At 46.3% G+C, this 22,782-nt stretch overlaps 1 protein-coding gene across 1 annotated transcript in view; it reads right to left on the reverse strand.

The window, feature by feature from the left end:
• Nucleotides 1-22,782, reverse strand: part of LOC142570249 (uncharacterized) — a 176,838-nt gene that overhangs the window by 15,712 nt on the left and 138,344 nt on the right. Inside the window, exon 10 of the mRNA XM_075678650.1 lies at nucleotides 4,918-4,973. Coding sequence (XP_075534765.1) covers nucleotides 4,918-4,973 — 56 coding nt within the window. The remainder of the gene's footprint in view (nucleotides 1-4,917; nucleotides 4,974-22,782) is intronic.

Consider the following 22,782-nt stretch of genomic DNA (forward strand, 5'->3'; position numbering starts at 1 on the left):
CAGGAGAGGTGTCCACGCTTTGGGGCTTATTTTGTCCTACAACAACAATGGCCATCTGCCTTGCGCACCCTTCATTAATGCTGCGTGCCCGGTAGTTCTAGCTCATTAACGACATGTGCGTCATAAGCTTGATGTAGTATTCTTGACAGGAAAGGTTTCCACGCTTTGGGGCCTATCTTGTCCCACAACATTTATTTATTTATTTATTTATTTATTTATTTATTTATTTATTTATTTATTTATTTATTTATTTATTATACATACTTTCAAGGCCCTAAGGCACTACAGAAAGGAGTGGTACATAACAAAGCAATGTAATAGGCAGACAATGGTATGCAGGCAACGTTAAGCGATATCGTGGTAGACTGCTGTTTTGAATGAAGATACATTTGTGATCTGAATGATGGAAGCAGGAAGGTGGTTCCAGTCGGCACTTGTGCGGGGTAAAAAAGAATCATGATACTTGTTCGTTCGGGAGGATGGGACGGCGACTTTATGTCTGTGGTCAGAACGGGATGAAGTGTAGGTAGGTGGGGTGATAAGTTGATTCTTGAGCACCTGGTTAGAGTGGTAAACCTTGTGAAATAGGCAAAGACGAGCACATTTGCGGCGTAATGAAAGATCTGGCCGATTCAGGTTTTTTTTTTCATATATGTAACACTGGAATGGCGGGAATAGTTAGATCAAATAAAGCGAGCTGCTCGATTTTGAATTGCTTCAAGGTTTACGGTAAGTGATGCTTGATTGTTATCCCAAATGGCAGATGGGTATTCAAGTTTTGAGCGAACTAGGGTTTTGTAGAGTGTCAATTTTACCGAAGTAGGAACGGTAGAAAATTTACGACGAAGATATCCTAACATACGATTAGCATTAGCAGTAATATAATTAGTATGCATATTCCATGAAAGATCATTATTTCTGTGAAGGCCAAGATAGTGGGCATTAACGGATGCTAATGAAGTGTCATTCAGTACATATCGACACTGATTGCTATTGCTGGTTTTACGTGACATGCGCATCGATTTACACTTGTTAGCGTTAAGTTACATGAGCCATTTTTTAGACCAGAGTGATACATTGTGAACATCTTCTTGGAGTTTATCTGAATCATCAGGGTTAGTGATTTTTCGGTATATTACGCAATCATCTGCGAACAGATTAATTGATGATGACTTTACACAGTTAGGGAGATCATTAATATAAATCAAGAAGAGTAGAGGCCCCAACACGGAGCCTTGTGGCACTCCGGATGTAACTGTTGACAAAGCAGATGAAGAGTTATTGGTTGTGACATATTGAGTTCGATTAGAAAGAAACTGTTTAATCCAAGACAACACATTTGGTCAATATTAAGCTGATTAAGTTTATGGATAAGTAGGTTATGACATACGGTGTCGAAAGCATTGGCAAAATCTAAAAAAATACAATCAATATCGAATACTTGATCTAAGGCGGCAAACAAATCGTTAGTGAAACAAAGAAGTTGAGTATCGCATGAAAAAGTTTTTCTAAAACCGTGTCGAGATGGATAGAAGAACGAGGTGCTTTCCAAGAAATCGATGAGGCGGAAAGATATCACGTGTTCTAAGAGTTTGCATGGAATGCTGGTTAATGAGACGGCTCGGTAGTTCTCGGGACATACTGCCTTACCTGATTTATAGACTGGAACCACCCTCGCCGTTTTCCAGTCTGAAGGAAGCGATGAGCACTGTACTGACTGAGTATACACTTTAGATAGAATAATAGATGAAAATAATGCAGTACATTTAAAAATTTTTGAATTAATAAGATCGGTACCTGCAGAAGCTGAGATCTTTTGATTATCAATCAAACGGTTAATACCAACCCAATCAAATAATATGGGATCCGTAGCACTAAACAAGGAATCCGGAATATTTGGTAAATCGGCAAAGTTATCATCACAAAAAAATGAGACAAACACTTCATTTAACACAGTACAACACTGGTGTTCGTCAACATCACTGCCATCTACATGAACTAAATGAATGGAGTCAGCTTTCTTGTCGCCAACAATACTCCAAAATTCACATGGGTTAGTAAGAGGGATGGCAATGTGACATTAAAATAGGTTTTTTTGGCATTGGTAGCAGCATAAATGTAATCGGCTTCTGCACGATGGTAAGCATCCCAGCGATCGGCAAGATTGCTTTCTTTGGCACGACGGAAAATACGTTTCTTTTTGTTGCGTAGTCGCTTAAGGGAATTATTAAACCAAGGTGAGCGTGAGTCATAAGGAATCTGCCTTCGAGGTACATATCGGTTAATTAAGTCGAGCAATTTATTTTTGTAGAGCTGCCAGTTTCTTGCCAGGCTAGGTCGAGGCCCAGGGGGCCGCAGCTATCGCCGCCCATTCCGCCAGCCTGGACTGTGATTCTTGGTCGACACATCTCAGCGCTTTCTCCCATTCTTCAGGTGAGGGGCTAGCCGCAGGAGCTCTTTTGGGGGCGGGTGACAGTTGCTTCCCCATAGAATGTGATCCTGTGCAGCCTGTGCTAAGCCGCAAAACGTACATGTCGAGACGCTGTCATCCTTCAGGATGACCGCTTGTCTTCTGGGGCTGAGCACACTGCGCGTTTGAGCCCGATGCAGGGTCACGGCCTGTTGTCTGTTTAGGCCGCCGCATGGAGGCGGGTAAATCTGTCGTTCCTCTCTTTGCCGACGGAGGCGATCTCCGTAACTTACTGACAGTGTTTCAGGGTTTTACGGAGGAGGATGCCCCTCGGCCCGGTTAGTAGTTGCGCGGGCTGTGAGGTGGGCAGCTTCGCTGCCGGTGTTTCCCTCGTGGCTAGGGGCCCAGAGAAGCCTCATGCTTATCTCCGGCCTCTGTAGTTTTTCTGCCGCGGTTTGGCTTACTTGGCCCGATCTGAAGCTTTCGATCGCTGACATTGAGTCCGATATACGAAGAGCGTCCCTGCGACTGCGGTTCCACTAGCAATGGCGGCCTCTTCCGTTTCTAGGATAGAGCTCGTTGCGATTTCCTCGGTTCGGAGGATCCGCCCCGTTCCATCCACAGCCGCTATCGCATATGCGCCATTCCCCACAGGCGAGGCGTCCACATACGCGGCCGGTTTGTATGTTAGAGTATTCTTAAGGGATTCCGCGCGTGCGCGTCGGCGTCCCTTGTTGTGTTCGCCTATGTTCTTCGGGAGTGGTGAAATGAACAGTTGGTTCCTAATGTCTCTCCGAATTTTCACTCTTTGGTAGTTCCTGTGTGGGGGGGGGGGGAGGGGGGGATTCAGGAGTTGAAGGATCATCATGCCTTTGCTGAGTGCATGACAGCCTCCACCACTGCGCCGCTCTCTGCGCTTCCACGATTTCGGTGACGGTGTTATGGAGTACTAATTGCATCAGTCTTTCGTTGTATGCCCATGTAGGAAGTCCGGCGGCTACTCTGTAGACTGAACGCAATAAAGTGTCGATCTTTGCGGTGGGGATATTTCGTACTTCAAGGAAAGGGCATGTGTATGCTATCCTGCAGACGAACTAAGCCTGGATTAGCTTGCATGCCTCTTTCTCTTGGAGTCCAAACTTTCGGCCAGTGACACGTCGCAGCAGTCCGATTATTTGGCGAGAGGTGCTCGCCAGTCTCTTCACAGTTTCTTTGAACGAGTTCTTTTCCTCTAGGAAGAGCCCCAGTACTCTGATGGTGGCGACCTGGGGTACTACTTTTTTATTGACCACTATTTGCAGCGTAGTTTTGATTGCCTGCGTTGTTTTGCCGCCAATAAACAGTTCTGACTTGGTAGAGGAGCATTTGAGGCCGTTGCTGGCCACGTAGGCTTCTACCTTGTCGGCCGCTGTTTGCAATGCTTGTTTGAAGGCACCGGCATTGCCTTGCCTCGTCGAAATGGTAACATCGTTCGCATAGGTGGCATGGCGGATGAGCGGGATCTTGTTAAGTTCCTTTTGTAGGTTCCTCATTACACAGTTGAAAAGAAAAGGCGATAGTACTCCACTACTGCACACTAGGGTGTACCCCTAGCGCCGAGATTGATCTGAGAGCGGTTGATATCTCCAACGTTTAAGGTGGCTACCCGGTCGCGAAGAAAGGCAATCTTTATGATGCGGCGGAGACGAACGCCACGTGGAGATATTGTAAGGAACCGGGCGCGCCGCTTCGTAGCCTCCAGGACAGTCGCGCGCCTGCGAGCGCAAATGGCGGACGTCGTGACCGATCTATGAATGGTAGAAACGCTGGAAAAGGAGTTTCTTTGAGTTTTCGCATAACATATGTTTTCTTGTATAGTCAAATCACAATCCGACGCTATCATGACTAGGTTGTGTGTAAGTCGTACTTAACTATCTTTCTACGTATTTTAGCTTGATAATTTCAATGAGTTCAGTAACTTCCTTGCACCACATGGAGGGCCTGGGTATGGGTAGTTCGAACGACGCGGGACGCCGACACCGGATTTGCTGCTACATGGGGCCCTTAACGCTATCGCGGTAAAACGTCAGTCGATGTTCAAACCACAGCGGCCTGCATGCATACTGGGAGTGCATGGGTACAAGAAGTGGTTGTTATTCCTCCTCCTCAAAAACGTGCGTGCAGGTGCCACGGAGCTTCGTCCGCCGTGCGCGCGCAGATGTCTCTGCGGGGAAAACTAGTGTTCGGCAGTGGACATATCTTCAAGCTAATGACACAGACCGGCTGGTGTACCGTGCGTGCAACTTGGAATAAAAACTTCTTCAGCCATGAAGTTAGATCATCGATTCTCTCACACATTTACTGAGATGAGCCACCCATAATAACGTTCCGCTGAAAGATAAAACAGCTATCTCGCTTGCGCTCTTCTAAAAAATGTCTCCCTCTTTAAAGCAGAAAATATATCGAAACCGCAAAATTATAGTACAAATATTTGCGGAAAAACGCGTACGAAAGGCAGCAGGACTCACGTGTCCGCAAAAGGCAGCAGCACTTCACGCACGTGGCACCGAATGTCACTGTCCTCCTGCGAAAGAAACCCGTTATGCCTGACTAGAGCTGTATCCTTCAAGCTCGGTATACAGTTAGCAGAAACGACCACTCCGTTTTTCACTCACTCTGTCTCTTTCTCTGTCTGTTTGCCCCCACATTAGTTCTATTTATTTGCCAGCAATGGTCACTATTTCTCGACCTCATTGCTCCTAGTTTACACAGTGCGCGCCTCTGTCCTAAGGCAGCAGAATGTCGAACCCAAACCCGAACCGGAATTTCAGCTGAAACTCACCCCAAGCTGAGCTGACATTCGCAGACCATACCTGGAACACTAACCAAGCCTAATCTAAAAAAAAGAACTCCGCCCAAGCACTCCGTACGGATGGTTAACCAGCGAACCTGAAAGATGCGGCAACGTCGCTTAAGGCCGATCCACACGACGGACAAAGTCCGTGGGCCGCTCGGTCACGTGATGCGACGTCACGGCCCGCCGCGGTCCGGTCCGGCGCAGAGCACATCCACACGGCGGACCGCCATAGCAGACGTCAGAACAGACGAACCAGCTACACTCTCGGCCAGAGTGTTATCATTGTTATCATTCCGGCTCGAGTTCCACAAAGCCGGGAACTGCTCAACGAGGTATACAAAATGAAAAAACCTCCTCGTCACTCCAAGAGGACACGGTGTTTAAAAAATATATCTGCTGCACCAACGTGTAGGCGGAACGGCGAACATGAAACGACTGGCTTGACTGGCTTTTGCTGAGCCGAAAACTAGATTGGATTTGGCTGAAGACACTGTTGCCGGACAACATTCGTTGGCTAAGCCAAAATCGCTGCGGTTTGCATGCGGTCCGCCGCCAAAACGGAAGCGGGAAAAGCCTCGGCGATTTGTTGGACCGCGAGGGCCGCGGTCTTGCGGGGACCAACGGCGGTACGCACGAACTGGTGACGTCCTATCACGTGATGCGCTGACCGCGGTCTAAAAGAGCAATTTGGTCCGTCGTGTGGATCGGCCTTTAATGAACCCGACGGTTCATTAAACGACGGCTTGGTAGGCTGCCGGATCCTCGATATGCAGTAGCTGCTTGCGATCGGTCGCACGAGCCTATTCTTGTGCCCGGACTGCAGCATCGGCACTGTGTAGACGAGCTCGTTCCCGGGTCTGCTCGCAGCGTTGCTGATCGAAACCTGCTTGCTCCTCAGCAGTGCGTATCACGCGTGGCCTAAAGTCCCTTGATAATTTGAAAGTACCGCCCCTCTTTCAACTCTGCCGCCACCACGCAACCTCCTCGCGTCCTCCTCACCCCTTGCGCGTCACCCCCGCGGCAACCAGTTTTGCCCCCGTTTTTCTGCACGACGATTGGTCTCCCTGCCGTTGCCCTTGGAGACGCGCTGATCTTGCGTTTCGCTTGTTTTTCTTTTTCGTTCCCGCCATTTTCTCCACAGCTCGGCTGGCTCGGCGCTCTAGCTCGGCGTAGCGAACCGTTGTACGCTGTCTTTCCTGCTCTATTTGCTTGCGCTATGCCGTGCTGTTGCGCATATAACTGCAGCAAGGAGCCTGAAGATGGCTATGCCGTTTTTATGATACCACAAGTAAAGCGTGACGGCTTGCGCAGGAAGCGGGGCCTGCATAGCATTGGCCGAAAGAACTTTGTTCCGACGAAGAATAGTGTTGATAGAACGACAGAAAGCTGAGCTAGTTGGTAAGGATTCATTATGCAAAAAAGGTGAGGCGTGCAGACAGGACACAAGAGAAGTAGACAACACGAACGTCGACTATCACCTGAAAGGAGCACTGAGGCGAAAAATGAAAGAAGACACAAAACTCATCTGCGCAAGTTCTGGAATGGTATCACCACGTGTCAGTCGGGTACATCTGCCGGTCTACGTGAGAGATAACTGTTAAGGCACTTAATCTCTTCCTTATGTAAAGTAATCGAAGGCTGACTCACGCACGCACTTCCACCATTATAGATATGACATGCCTCTACCATAAGACGTGTATCTTCATTCTTGTGCCTGTGCAATATTGCGCATTCATCTAACTCTGGTGTGCAGTTACAATCTTGGCAATGTAGAGAAAGATTAGAAGGCGATCCACCGGTTAACGACCTTTTATGTTCCATTAGACTATGATTGATACACCGCCCCTTGAAGGGGCAGCGCAATAAGACGAAGACAGAAGGCAGGAACACACAGGACAGCGCTGTCCTGTGTGTTCCTGCCTTCTATCTTCGTTTTATTGCGCTGCCCCTTCAAGATGTTCAACCAGTACCAACTCGCCCAAATGTCGATTCTTATACACCGTCCCGTTTGCCCTATGCAGGTAACAGCAGGTAACAGCAGATTTGTTGAAGGATGGTGGGCAGATTGTTCTAGAGAAACTGGCCACCCTGTATACGCAATGCCTCATGACGTCGAGCGTACCGGAATCTTGGAAAAACGCTAACATAATCCTAATCCATAAGAAAGGGGATGCCAAAGACCTGAAAAATTATAGACCGATCAGCTTACTGTCCGTTGCCTACAAACTATTTACTAAGGTAATCGCAAATAGAATCAGGAACACCTTAGACTTCTGCCAAGCAAAGGACCAGGCAGGATTCCGTAAAGGCTACTCAACAATAGATCATATTCACACTATCAATCAGGTGATAGAGAAATGTGCGGAATATAACCAACCCTTATATATAGCTTTCATTGATTACGAGAAAGCATTTGATTCTGTCTAAACCTCAGCAGTCATGGAGGCATTACGGAATCAGGGTGTAGACGAGCCGTATGTAAAAATACTGAAAGATATCTATAGCGGCTCCACAGCCACCATAGTCCTCCATAAAGAAAGCAACAAAATCCCAGTAAAGAAAGGCGTCAGGCAGGGAGATACGATCTCTCTAATGCTATTCACAGCATGTTTACAGGATGTATTCAGAGACCTGGATTGGGAAGAAATGGGGATAAAAGTTAATGGAGAATATCTTAGTAACTTGCGATTCGCTGATGATATTGCCTTACTTAGTAACTCAGGGGACCAACTGCAATGCATGCTCACTGACCTGGAGAGGCAAAGCAGAAGAGTGGGTCTAAAAATTAATCTGCAGAAAACTAAAGTAATGTTTAACAGTCTCGGAAGAGAACAGCAATTTACAATAGGCAGAGAGGCACTGGAAGTCGTAAGGGAATACATCTACTTAGGGCAGGTAGTGACTGCGGATCCGGATCATGAGACGGAAATAATCAGAAGAATAAGAATGGGCTAAGCTGCGTTTGGCAGGCATTCTCAGATCATGAACAGCAAGTTGCCATTATCCCTCAAGAGAAAAGTGTATAATAGCTGTGTCTTACCAGTACTCACCTACGGGGCAGAAACATGGAGGCTTACGAAAAGGGTTCTACTCAAATTGAGGACGACGCAACGAGCTATGGAAAGAAGAATGATAGGTGTAACGTTAAGGGATAAGAAAAGAGCAGATTGGGTGAGGGAACAAACGCGAGTTAATGACATCTTAGTTGAAATCAAGAAAAAGAAATGGGCATGGGCAGGACATGTAATGAGGAGGGAAGATAACCGATGGTCATTAAGGGTTACGGACTGGATTCCAAGGGAAGGGAAGCGTAGCAGGGGGCGGCAGAAAGTTAGGTGGGCGGATGAGATTAGGAAGTTTGCAGGGACGGCATGGCCACAATTAGTACATGACCGGGACTGTTGGAGAAATATGGGAGAGGCCTTTGCCCTGCAGTGGGCGTAACCAGGCTGATGATGATGATGATGATGATGATGATGATGATGATGATGATGATGATGATGATGATGATGATTGTGCTTCACTAGACAAATATCTGTTTTTTTTCCTTTTACCTGCTCCTTTTTCCTCTACACGGCAGCGCATATCTTACCTAGCTCATTGGGAGCAGTGAAAGCAAAATTAACATCATATCTACTTGCAACATTTTTAAGCTCGTGCGATACTGAATGAATGTACGGAATAGTCACTATTACTTTTTTTTTGCTATTACTGCTTTTTGTAATGACGTCCGTCACCTCCCGAAACCGACTTCTTTAGGCGTTCAGCAACAGTGGCCACTGCTAGGCTAGGATAACCTGCTTCTAATAGACGCTGGACCTGTGCATTAAAACTGGAGCTCATTTTGTGCATGCAGGATCTGGTCAGAGAAGACTCAAGGCACGACATGGCAATTCCGTTTTTTACTACTTTGGAATGCTTGGATTGAAAGTTTAACAACGGCTTCGAAGATCTTGGGGAGTACTGCCGACAAACGTGATTTTGTTCGAAGACCAAAGGAATGTCTAGAAACTGAATTACGCGTCGCTGAGGAAATTCCTTGAGAAACATTAATCCTCCCCCATAAAGTTTAAATTGCTCACTTGCTGAAGTAGCAGCGGAATCGAATTCTTCACTATTGCAGAAAATCAGCTAATCATCAACGTAACGAAATATCTTGATAACGCAATCACCTAAGGCTTTCTCTATAAGCAGCGTTGTTTGCGAGGTGAAGCGTCTTTCTTATTGCTCGTAGCAAGGCATCCCGTAATGCTGCATTTTTTTCGTTCTTCCGGCCTGCTCACCAGCGTTTTCGTTGCGGCAATTTGTACGCCGCATAAAAATGCGGTTGTTCTCAGTATGCTTAACATGCTGCGCCGGCTCCATCCCCTCGCACGTCGCCAACCATTATTCAGTCGGAAACGCAGCACTATAGATTCTGCGTTCCGCTGTGACCAATTATGTGCGCAGATATAGCATCTCGATAGCACTTTTCATGTCTGTTAGTATCTGTTGCCTGTTTTACTAATTGAAATAGCGCCTTGTAGAGGGGCTATTATTTCTAGCTTACGTCAATATGTGCGTCAGTCAGACACAATGAATGCAAGCCCTGAAAAAATTAGTCGCAAGTATACCGTAGTATTGCATATGAAGAGCGCTGGCTGATCCACATAGCGATTTTCTTTTTTAGTTTTCATTTATTTATTTATTTCATAATACCCCTAAAGGCCCCCGAAGGGGTATTACATAGGGGGTACCGATACATGAAAAAAATGTGAGCTTTGCGCGTTACGGAAAAAACAACTGAAGTACACAAAAGTTACACAAAATTTTTACAAAAGAAAACACAAAAGTTATACAAAAGTACGATATTTAGCAAAATACACAAGTAAACGATATACGAAACATAATATACGAAATACATTAGGCAAGTGAAACTCGGATAGAAAATACAAAACTGTCAGAGAAAATAAATTAAGGGAATTCAATAGGTACAATGTAAAAGAAGTAAAACGGGGTGTTGCTCTAAACTGTTTCAGTTGTCACGTTAACAAATTAATGAGACATGAATCCACTTGTACAATGTGCACGCAGAATGGTAAGACAATGATCAAAACAATATATACACTGAACAACGTATGAAGAAACGGTACATAATGGATATTTACATGTAACTATTGCGTAAAAGTTCCTGAAAGGTTGCGAAATCGGTTTGAGTAGCAATGTGTGATGGTAGGTTATTCCATGCAACAATTGTTCGGGGAACGAAGGAGTTAGCATAGTTAGCTGAGCGACAACTGATGCGTTTTATCTTGAAGATATGGTCTGTGCGTGGAAAGAAGGCTGTCGCTGGTTCGAAGATATGGTGAAGGTGCGGATGATGATAAAGTTTGTGCAGCAGTGAGAGGCGGGCAATTCTGCGGCGATGAGATAAGTCGTCAAGCTGAGCGCGAGCTTTTAGTGCTGAAATGCTAGTATAGGGTGAATAATCAGAAAAAATGAAACGGACCGCACGGTTTTGCAGTGATTCGATTTCTTGGGTGATATATGTTTGAAAAGGATCCCAGATGGCTGATGCATACTCGATTTTGGGGCGTATTAATGTGATGTATGCTAGTCTGCGTAGTTTATCTGGAGCATGCTTAAGGTTGCGTTTGAGGAGGCCTAAAGAGCGGTTAGCTGATGCCAACGTCAGGCGGATGTGATGATGCCACGTTAGATCAGACTGTAAGTGAACACCAAGGTACTTATATGAAGTTGTAAGTTCAATTATGTTGTTAGATATTACATACGATGTTTGAATACGGTGGTTGCGCCTAGTAAATGATAATAACTTCGTTTTAGCTGTATTAAGAGTCATCAACCATGTTGAACACCATGTGTTAATAGCGTTAAGATCGGTTTGAAGAATATCTTTGTCATTGTCGCATGAAATTAATCGATATACTACGCAGTCATCGGCAAAAAGTCTGATGTGGGAAGACACACAGTTAGGCAGGTCATTAATATAGATTAAGAAAAGTAAAGGGCCAAGAACGCTGCCCTGCGGAACACCGGAGGTTACTTTGGTATAGGAGGAAGTACTGCTGTTAACAGACGTATATTGTACTCTGGATGAGAGGAAATCCTTAATCCATCCAATAACGGTTGGGTGTATGTTAAGGTTCGTTAGCTTCAGTATTAGTCTATGGTGAGCAACGCGATCGAAAGCTTTCGAGAAATCCAGGAAGATAGCATCAACTTGAAAGCCTAGGTCTAGGTATGAATGTATGTCATGTAAAAAGCCGGCTAACTGTGTTTCGCATGAATAACCACGACGAAAGCCATGTTGGTAATCAACAATAATTTTGTGCTCTTCTAAGTAGTTAATGATTTCAGTATACAAGATGTGTTCAAGTAATTTACAAATAGTACTAGTTAAGGAGATGGGGCGGTAATTTAATGGGTGAGTTCGGTCTCCGGACTTAAAAATGGGTATGACTTTTGCCACCTTCCAATCGTGCGGAATAGTGTTAGTTGATAAAGACTGCGAGAAGAGTGCACATAATATAGGTGATAAACTAGGTGACAAATGTTTTAACACTTTATTATTAATGCCAGTGTGATCAGAGGCGGAAGAAAGTTTAAGTTTATTTAGTAAAGAAGAAATACCTGCTTCGCTAACAATTATTTCTGGCATTGATATGTTAATGAGATTGTCAAGGGTTGGTGAAGATATGGTGTCTTCCTGTGTAAATACAGATGAAAATGCGCTATTCAATAAATCAGCACATTCCGAGTGGTGGACCATATTACCATGCTCATCAACTAGTGTTAAATCGGGATAGCTCTTCGGGTTTATTACGCGCCAAAAACGTTGAGGATTGTTAGTGAGCATAGAATATAGGTCATGGGCAAAGAAATGTCGTTTAGATGATTTTAGCAGTGACTGATATTGCTTATCGCAGGTCTTATAACGGTGCCAGGAATCTGAGTCGCGGGCTTTATCGGCTTTACGATATAAACGCTTTTTCTTATTATTAAGGCGCCGAAGCTTTACGGTAAACCACGGGGCTGTCGGGGTGCAGGCTATTTTGGTTAGAGGAACGAATCGATTAATTAGTTCAGTAAGAGTGGTTTTAAGTTCAGCCCAGTTATGTTCGATGGTTTGAAATTGGCATCTATTGAGGAAATGTAAAGAGAAGTCAGATAGCGCGGAGTTTATGTTGTCAAAATCCGCTCTATTGTAACATCGGATGTACTTATCAGAGCACGGACGTCTTGGAAGGGAAACTGCAAGACTACCTGTTATGATATCATGGTCAGATAGCCCATCTTGATGAGTCAAGTCGAAGCACACGTCAGGATCAGTGGTTAATACTAGATCTAAAATATTAGCGGATGTAGCCGAAGATCGCGTAGGACGGGTGATAAGCTGTGTTAAAGAAAAGTCGAGACATGACTGCAGGAAAGTGTGGGCCTCAGATAGGTAGGTTGCTGTTGAAAGGTTAGCCCAATCAACTTCGGGGAAATTAAAATCACCGAAAATTAGTACTAGAGATTTAGAAAAACGAACAGTAATGATTTCAAGGAGCCGTTGGAATTCACGAGAAAACGTATTGCCCATGTCAGGAGGTCGATAAAAAGCACCAATGATTATTAGGCCTGCTTTATGTTTTATGGAAACCCACACACACTCTAAAAAAGTGTCAAGGTGAATACGTGTGGCGAAAAGATTTTTTTGCACTGCCACCAAAACGCCACCACCTATTCGATTTGTCCTGTCACATCGAAAGTAGTTAAATGAAGTCCAGCTTTCCAGAATGCAGGTATCGGGGACAGTATCGGTAAGCCATGTTTCAGTTAGTATCACTATCGATGCTGAACATGAGTCAATGATGGATGATAGCTGTACTGTTTTAGAAATGACACTTCTTATGTTTGTGTAAAGAAAAGGAATGCGGTCTTGGGCGTCATTCTTCCTCGATATCGGTCCAGTGGATTGATGGTTAGTGTGATCACATGACACTCGTCATTCTGTAGCTCTTTCAGACACTGGCTTTGCGCGTTTCTGATCGCTATCCCAGATATAAACGTCATTATTAATAAACAACTTGTTGAACACAAGTCGCACACGATCGCCTTCCTTTCGTATTGTTTTGGAAAATAGCAGAAGGTTGCGGCGTTTATTTCGCACTGTTTCAGAGTAGTCGCGGGAAATGCTAAAAGGTTTATCTTTTAGTTTGTAACCATAGCCAAGTAGTGCATCAATTTCTTTGTCATTGGAAAACTTTGCAATAATCGGTCGCTTTTTATCGTTAGAGAAACGACCTAATCTGTGCGCTCTTGCTATTGAGGACACTTTCATACCAAGATGATTGTCGCAAAATTCCTGAACCAGGCGCTCAGAAGTTTCCCATCGTTCGTTCTGTTCAGAGTCAGAAAGCCCGTAAAATAGTAAATTGCACCTGCGGGAGCGGTTTTCTAAATCGTCGACCTTATCTTCTATTTTGGAGATGCTCAATTCGTGAGTTGGAAGGGAGTGCGCATTAGCCTCCCCTAACAAAAGCCCTGAAGTTATCTTTCGCTCGAAATCATCGAGTTGATTCTGCATTTTAGAAAAGCGTTCTTCGCAGTTAAGTGCTACTTTCTCAGAAACATTGGACAGAATTTTAGTTTCAAGTTCAGAAACACGTCGACTTAGTTGGTCTAGGTCACTTTTTATGCCGATATGGATTTGTAGTACCTTATTAACAGATTCTAAAATACCTATACTATTAGAATCTAGTCTCTGAACAGTGCTGAATACAAAATCAAGTTTTTCTTCTTGTGGTTTAGTCATGGGACCCGGGTTTGCCTCTACGTCGCCCCCAAGCAGCAAAAGGGTTTTAAGGCGAAAGCCTTTAAATCTCTGTTTCAAGGTCGCGTTGTGAACAGAAAATATCACGTGACCTAAGGAATGCCAGAGGCGACCCAAAGCATGTCCACCCCTGTATAAGAGAATGATTAGTCAAGTTCATTAATGATGCATCAGTGATTGAATTAAGGTCGATTAGGGAGGATAAAGGTGGATTAGTGTGTATTAAGGATGATTAAGGTACATGAGTAAGGATTAAGGTGGATGAATGAGTATTAAGGCGTATTAGGGTGGATGAAGGTGAATTAGGGTTGGTGAAGGAGTATTAAGACCGATTAGGGTGTATTAAGAAGGATTAAGATGCATGAGCAAGGATTAAGGTGGATTAAGGTTAATGAAGAAGGATTAAGGTTGGAAAGCCTACTGTAATAAACCTTAATCCATACTGCCCTTCATCCACCTTAATCGGCCTTAATCCTCATTAATGTACCTTCATCCATCTTAATTCACTATAACCTGCCGTGGTTGCTCAGTGGCTATGGTGTTGGGCTGCTGAGCATGGGGTCGCGGGATCGAATCCCGGCCATGGCGGCCGCATTTCGATGGGGGCGAAATGCGAAAACACCCGTGTACTTAGATTTAGGTGCACGTTAAACATCCCCAGGTGGTCGAAATTTCCGGAGTCCTCCACTACGGCGTGCCTCATAATCAAAAAGTGGTTTTCGCACGTAAAACCCCATAATTAAAAAAATTAACCATAATATACATTAATACTCCTTCATCGACCTTAATCTACCTAATCCTTCTTAATGAACCTTAATCCTCCTAATTCACTCTAATCATCGCATCTTAATTTTACTTAATCCCCCTAATTCTTATTCATTCACTTCTATGCACCCTAATGCACGATAATCCTCATTAATGCACCCTTATCCACCTTCGACTTTATTCAACCTTAATCCTCCTTAATCCACCCTAATCCTTAATACTCCTCCTTAATCTCCCTAATCCTTCCTCATTCGCTTTAATCCACCATTATCCTCCCTAATGCAACTTATTCCACCGTCATTCACCCTAATCCACCTTCATCGACTTTATATTTATCCGTAACACCTTAATCCTCCTTAATTATTTTAATCCTACCACTGATCAATGATTACTTTGCTAATCAGTAATCATCTCTTATACACGGCTGAGCATGCTTTGGCTCCCTTCCGGCCTTCCTTCGGTCACCTGATACTTTCTGCAGCTCATAACGCGACCTTAAAGCAGAGATCTAAGGCTTTCGCTTAATAAGCCACACACAAAGAGATGTGCCACGAGCAATACTAGATCAGACGCACAAAGTAAAGCATCTCATCATGTGGCAGAAAAATTGTCTGGAGTATAGAACTAACCTCAAATCTCCTTTTACATGCATATACCCCATTCATACGGCTTTAAGAAAGAACCAGCCTCTTCATAGACGTTGCCTTCAGCATTATCAATGCTGTTATCAGCATTTCTCAAAATTTTCGACACCAATGGGGCGCGCAACTGGCCTAAAATAGCGCGCCTCCATAGAACGCTGCGGCCCGTCCGCGGGAGCCCAGGAGAAAAAGCGTGCCGCGCGCAGAGGGCAGGTGAGGAGAATCAAGGAGGAAAGCGCCGCGAGGAGGAGAGTGTCGCTACTTTCAAATTATCACGGGGCTTTAGCGTGGCCTAATCATTTGGGAGCAGGAGAGGAACTGCTGCATGCGCGCTAGGCAGCTACGGAGAGCAACGACGTCACTACGGGCGCAGCCAATCGCGCGTCTCTCTCTCATTTCTTTTTTTCGCGCATAGGCGTGGGGTTAAGCCTGAGGAGTTTTGGGCGTACAGGCGACAGAGGGACGAATCGGCTAGCCTTGTACAGCTTCGCTGTAAAATAGAAGAGACCGACAAAGGAAACGGGTACCGGTTCGGAACGAAACGGTTCATTTCAGTTGGAGCATGGTGATGCACAAATAGGCGCTCGAGCAGTATGCGAATATGGGTGAGGCATTTTAAACATTGCCGGACGAGCATTTCAAGATCAGCATCGGAGTGGTCGCGGAAACACACGAGCCTGAAGCCAATCTGAAGGTGGCCACTGATTCACCCATCACAGAAGATGGGTGATTCGCAATTGACGGAATAGAGCACATTGCAGTTTAGGAGGCGATTCAAGCTTAGATTACCGCAAAATAAGCGTCTCTCGACACAATGAAACACTACGGTAGCTACGTCGCGCATGGCGTTATAAGCCAGCTACAAGGAAAAGCTATCTCGCAGCCCGACAATGAATCGATATATGGGGAAGGAAGCGATACCGCCTCAATAGTGAAGTGCGATGCCAACCATACAAGACACCAGAGGCGATCCGAGTGCGACACTGTATATTGTCAAGGTGTAGCGACTGTGAAGAACACTCGCAAGAAAATTTCCCGAGATTACCATACTCCCTAATGCGAAATTTGAGCGCAACTGTGTACGTGTTTTCATTTCGCGATATATTGGTTGGCGCGGACAATGTGTCTCGTGCGGCACTTTGCAAACGGAGTGATGTGTGGCGCGACGGCCTTGGTAATCGGGAGATCGCTAGAGGCTGCGCGTGGGTGACACGTGGGCGCGATTCACAGCAGCCGCCGCGGACAGACCTCCACTCACGCAGCGCTTTGCTTTCATACAGACGACGCACGCCACTCTCGCGCCATCATGTAGCCATAGCCTCCGCAAAGCCCGTCTTGCGTGGCACTGCGCTTTTCTTCTCACACTTTTGCCATAACCTCCTCCGCGTTTCTCCTCGCTCTCCCTTCGCTAACGCAGTCTTTCATGTCTCCGCTGCGCTCCCGGTTCACTTTCATCCTTCGCTGGTTTCTTTCGCTCGGCTACGAGTGGCAACGCCGACGCTCGCCGCAGGAACGGGCGCCTAAGAGCTGCGCTATACAACTGTGTATTGCGAAACTAACTCTACTGGGCGAACCTGTGCCCAGAAAAACAGGCTACACTCAAAGCACAACGACAGCGGCGAGCACAATCGGTGATCGCCAGAATCTTATATGTGGGTCAAGCGCGCCGCTTTTATAGATGACTCGTCGAAGGTCCCTGGGTAATCGCTGGTGCCCACGTGCCTTCCACCAAGTACTACACAATAGAATCAGTAGGATCAGATTACACAAGCTTCGGTGACAACAGACTACGGAGTGAACCACTGGTAACATTCGTGAAACTTCCGACGCATACAGGCGCGTGCTGCGGCCAGCGATAACGCTTAACATTTGTTAGCCGGTGAAAAACGGTCACTCGTGAAAGATAAACAACTATACGTGGCAATGCACCCCCCCCCCCTCTTAAACAGCATCGTCTCGATACTGCGAAAGACAATCAAAGCGAAAAACATAAGCACGTGTTTGTAAAGAACAAAAGCAACAAAGCGACAGAGAGACAAAGTCCCAAAATTCGTCATCGGACGTAGAAAGGCTTAGATACAACACGTGAACGATTTCAGGTCGTGCGCGCCGCCGGTACGATTGCGAAATACAGTCTGGCACGACTTCATAGTCCAGTGCGCCAATACGTCGGATGATCTTATAGGGTCCGATATAACGTCGCTAAAGTTCCTAAGCCCTCGTCGGCTATCGGTTCCAAACACAAGCATGGTCGCCAGTCCGGTATTCCGCGTAGCGTGGTCGAAGATTATAGTGTCGGCTGTCCATCCTACTCGGGTTCTTGATGCGCAGGTTGGCGAGTTGCCTTGTTTCCTCGGCGCACTGCAGAAAGGCGGCGACGTCGAGATCTTATTCGTCGGTGACGTGCGGCAGCATGGCGTCGAGATCGTTGTCGGGTTCCTTCCGCAAGCCAGTTTGAACGGCGTCATCTGCGTTGTCTCTTACACACCCTTGTTGTAATCGAACGTTACGTACGGAAGTATCACATCTCACGTCGTGCATTCGACGTCGACGTACATCGCTAACATGTGCGCGAGCGTTTTGTTCAGGCGTTTCGTTAGACCCTTCGTCTGCGGATAGTGGGCGGTTGTCCTCCAGTGACTTGTCTGGCTATACTGCAGGATGGCTTCAGTAAACTCAGCTATAAAAGTCGTTCCTCTGTCAGTAATGAGGACTTCTGGCACACCATGTCACAGCAGGATACCTTCGACGAAGAATTTCGCTACTTCCGCCCACTACCTTTGGGCAGGGCTTTAGATTCCACGTAGCGGGTAAAGTACTCGGTGGCCATGACGATCTACTTATTTCCATATGTCGACGTCGTAAAGGACCCAACAAATCCATCCCGACCTGCTGAAACGGTAGGCAAGGAGGCTCGATCAGCTGTAGCAATCCCGCCTGCCTTGTCGACGATGCCTTGCGCGTCGCTGGCAGTCTCGGCACGTCTTGACGTAATGGGTGACGTCGGTGTTCAGGCGTGACCAAGAACACTTCTCCGAAATTCTGGCAAGCGTACGGGAAAAGCCGAGATTCCCTGCCATTGGGCCATCATGAACGGCGTGGAGAGCCTCTGGCCGCAGTGCTAAAGGCACAACCAGAAGGTAGTTGTCACGGGCTGGCGAATGAGCAAGTGCTGCTGGTGACCATAGGCGCCGTTTTAATGCCTAACATACCTCGACTTGCGGCGTTTCTCACTTACTATCGACGTCATATTCGTGAGAAGAGTCAGACGCGCGGCGATGTGAGAGAAGTCCTTGGCAAAGCGCCTGTAGTAGGCACCCAGAACAAGAAACCTGCGTACTACCTTCTTGTCGGCAGGCTGCCGAAAGTTAGCAATGTCAGCTGTTTTCTGCGCATCACGAATGACTCCTTACTTGCTGGTGTCGGGGCACAGGAATAGAAGTTCTTCGTAAGCGAAGCGGCATTTCTCCGGTTTGTCAGCCCAGATGACTTGATGGCTTCTATTGCAGTCGCCAGGCGCTTAACGTGATCGTCGAAGTTTGAGGCAGAGACGACGACGTCACCAAGGTAGACTAAACAAGTATGCCATTTCAAACCATCCCATTAACGTGTCCATTACACGCTGGAAAGTTGCGGGTACCGAGCGAAGACCGAATGACATGACCTTGAATTGATAGACACTGAACAGCGCGATAAAGGCGCGTTTCTCTCGATCCCTCTCGTCGACTTCAATTTGCCAGTAGCCTGTAATGAGGTCCATCGACGAAAAGTATTTTGCGTTGCGGAACCAGTCCAGTGCGACGTCTATCCATGGGAGGGGGTAGACCTCATCCTTCGTGACTTTGCTGAGGCGACGATAACCGACGCAAAAATGCAGAGTTCCGTCCTGCTTTTTCACCAAAAGAACAGGAGACGCCCACGGATTTTTCGACGGCTGTATGATGTCGCGTAGCATTTCGTCAACTTGTTGCCTTACAGCTTCACGTTCTGGCGTCGAAACTAGGTAAGGACTTTGGCGGAGTTGTTGAGCGCATTCATCGGTTATTAGACGATGCTTAGCAACTGTTGTGTGCCAAACCTTTGATGATGACGAGACGCAGCCCTTGTATTGCCTGAGGAGACATTTAAGCTGTGCGTGCTTATGCTGGGGAAGACTAGCATTAATATCAAAGGACGGTTCAGTAAAACTGGCCATCGTTGCAGGTTCGGTTGAATCCGAGAGGACCAACGTATCGCTGACTGCTTTAATTTCTTCCGTGCAGGCAACCTTCGTGCCCTTGTTCAAGTGTTTAAATTCTTGACCGAAATTTGTAAGCAATACCTGCGCTTTTCCTTTGTGCAGTCGAGCCAGGTAGTCGTCAATGTCCCATGGTCGCTCCCTTTGTCGCGGGCACGGCGCGTTCACGTTGAATCCTCGTAATCCCATCCGACTCTATAAGCACCTGCGGTACACATACCCCAGCAGTGGTAGCACAGCGGAAGGTGGCGGCCCAAATGTTGCTCTTCCTCGGGACGTTGCGCGGGCCGAGGGGTGGGCGGGTGGGTTGGTGGCATCTGGCGACGAAATCGCAGGGTCATGGGGCTTCGACGCGGGTGTTCAAAAGTAACATGGCGGCGGCCGGCAGCAGCGTATTCCGCGGCTTCCTACCAGCCTGCAGTAGTTCAGAAACTCCTAGCGACAGCTGAATTCCTTCGCGGTCGATGTCGGCAATCCATGCTAGCATGCGACCGATGCGACCATCTTCCATAATTCTTCACGCACAAGTACTCGTCGGTGCCAAGTATGTGAACCTCGTACTTAGGCGTAACCACTTGACGGTCGTATTGTCTGGCGCACATTTCCAGCGTCTCCTCAGTGGCGGTGGCTTCCGATAAAAAATTCCGCGGCGGTCTTAGCAAATCAGTCAGGTAAATAGCTTCACTCCCCGCACGAGGAAGCCAACTGCCTTCTCGTGAGACATATTCGGGTCGACATGGCGGAACAGACGGGTCATCTGTTCCGTGTAAATGGCAACGTTCTTGTTCACAAGCTGCACCCTAGCAGACCCGCGGCCCTTTCCTTCCGCATGACGCTCGTTAAGCCCCGCAGGAAGCCGCTGCGAAACAGACCGCATCTCGTTAGGCGCGACTTTCGGTTCTCAAACTAGGTCCTCGCGGCATCTTTCAAAGAGAAGTATACATGGCGCAATTTGTCCTTAGAGTGCCACTTGTTGAACATCGCGACCCTTTCGTATGTGTCCAGCCAGCTTTCAGGGTATTCTGCCGATGATCCGCGAAAGGTCTGTGATGATGACGATGATGATGATGATGATGATGATGATGATGATGATGATGTGTTTTATGGCGCAAGGGCCAGGTTTGGCCAAAGAGCGCCATGACAAGTGGTAATGTTAACGATCTATTATGGAAGATGTGACTTGGCTGTAAAGTGGCCTAAAAATAGTCGCTGTAAAGTGCGTAAAATCTACGTGCTATAAAATTATGGCGATGACTAATGACGAGTACTATGAACATTAAAATCCATCGTAGAAGAATGATGCATTGTTTAAAATATGCGAGATGTTAAATTGCTTACAGCACTACTGCCTCGCCAGAGCCCTTGAACCACAAGGGCCTAGAGGCATGTGCTATTCAAAATAATTATCACAGCGGCATCCTCTGAAGAGAGGAAGCGCTACGAACGTGTGGGGCTAATAACATGCAATACAACGTCTTTCAAAAAACCTAGGACGGCGTTGCTGTCAAAGAGTGGTTCTGGACCAAGTAACATAACAGGATGAAGGGGGATGTGCTGCCGGTATGCTAAAAGAAAATGTTTCTTTCTTTCAGATTCGGCTTCCCGACACTCCAGTAGGACGTGGAGGACGGTCAGCCTCTCCCCGCATCTACCACAGGTTGGAGGCTCGTTTCCCGTGAGTAAAAAGTTATGTGTGCGAAAGTGTGTCCTATTCTTAGACGGCAGAATAGGACATCTGTCCGGCGGGATTTTGTTACAGGAGGCCAGAAACCTAATTGTGGCTTTATTACATGCAGTTTATTATTTATTTCTTCGTCTCACATGCGTTGCCAGTGGTTTCGTAGTTTCCTTCTTAAGAAAGGCTTCAGGTCTGTGACAGGGACCGAAGCAGTAGGATTAACTCCATGAAATGAAGTTGATGTGGCCATCTGGTCGGCTGGAACGTTTCCCTCGACGCCCCTATGTCCAGGCACCCAGCATATGATCACATGTTGGTTAGATATATATGCTTTACACAGTGCCGAGTAGAGTTCATTAAATACTGGATTTTTGTGATTACAGAAAGACATCAAGGCCTTCACAACACTGAGGGAGTCCGCATATATAACTGATTTCTGGAGTTGTGATTTATTTATATGCTTTACGGCCGACAGCAGTGCGTAGGCCTCAGCCGTAAAGATACTAGTTTCCGGATGCAGTACGTCGGATTCCGAGAAGGATGGACCGACAGCTGCATAGGACACCCCGTCATGTGACTTCGATGCGTCTGTGTAGAACTCCGTGCAGGAGTATTTGTGCTGGAGTTCCCGGAAATGCATTTGGATTTCAATCTCTGGAGCGTGTTTTGTAACTTGCATGAAAGATATATCGCATTGTATCAGCTGCCACACCGAAGGAGGTAGCAGCTTGGCTGGATGCATTAGGCGAAGCTCGAGGAGTGGGACATGCATTTCATGGCTAAGCTCCCTCACACGTAGCGAGAAAGGCTGTCTTACGGAGGGACGATTATGAAAGAGTGTAGCATATGTCATCTCGTTAACGGTAGTATAGCACGGATGTTGAGGATTAGAGTGGACTTTCAGAAAATATGTTTGGCTGATGTATGTTCTCTGGAGATGAAGTGACCACTCATTCGATTCTGCATATAAGCTTTGTATGGGACTCGTTCTGAAAGCGCCAGTGGCCAGTCGGATTCCTAGATGGTGGACTGGGTCTAGCATATTTAGCGCGCTCGGGGCGGCAGAGTGATAAATCACGGCACCATAGTCTAGTCGTGAACGAATGAGGCTTTTATAGAGTTTCAATAAACACTTCCTGTCACTACCCCATGTAGTCTGGGATAGAAGTTTCATTATGTTCATCGTTTTTAGACATTTTTCTGTAAGATCTTTAATGTGGGGGACAAAAGTGAGTCTGTAGCCAAGTATAACACCTAGAAATTTGTGCTCTTTGTTTACAGGTATTTGTTGTCCACCCAGTTCTAAGCAAGGATCTGGGATCATTCCTCTCTTTCTTGTAAAAATAACACAAGAGCTTTTGTTAGGATTGATCTTAAATCCATTCTTGTCTGCCCAC

This window comes from Dermacentor variabilis, chromosome 2, assembly GCF_050947875.1.
Source record: "Dermacentor variabilis isolate Ectoservices chromosome 2, ASM5094787v1, whole genome shotgun sequence".
NCBI classification, from domain to species: domain Eukaryota; kingdom Metazoa; phylum Arthropoda; class Arachnida; order Ixodida; family Ixodidae; genus Dermacentor; species Dermacentor variabilis.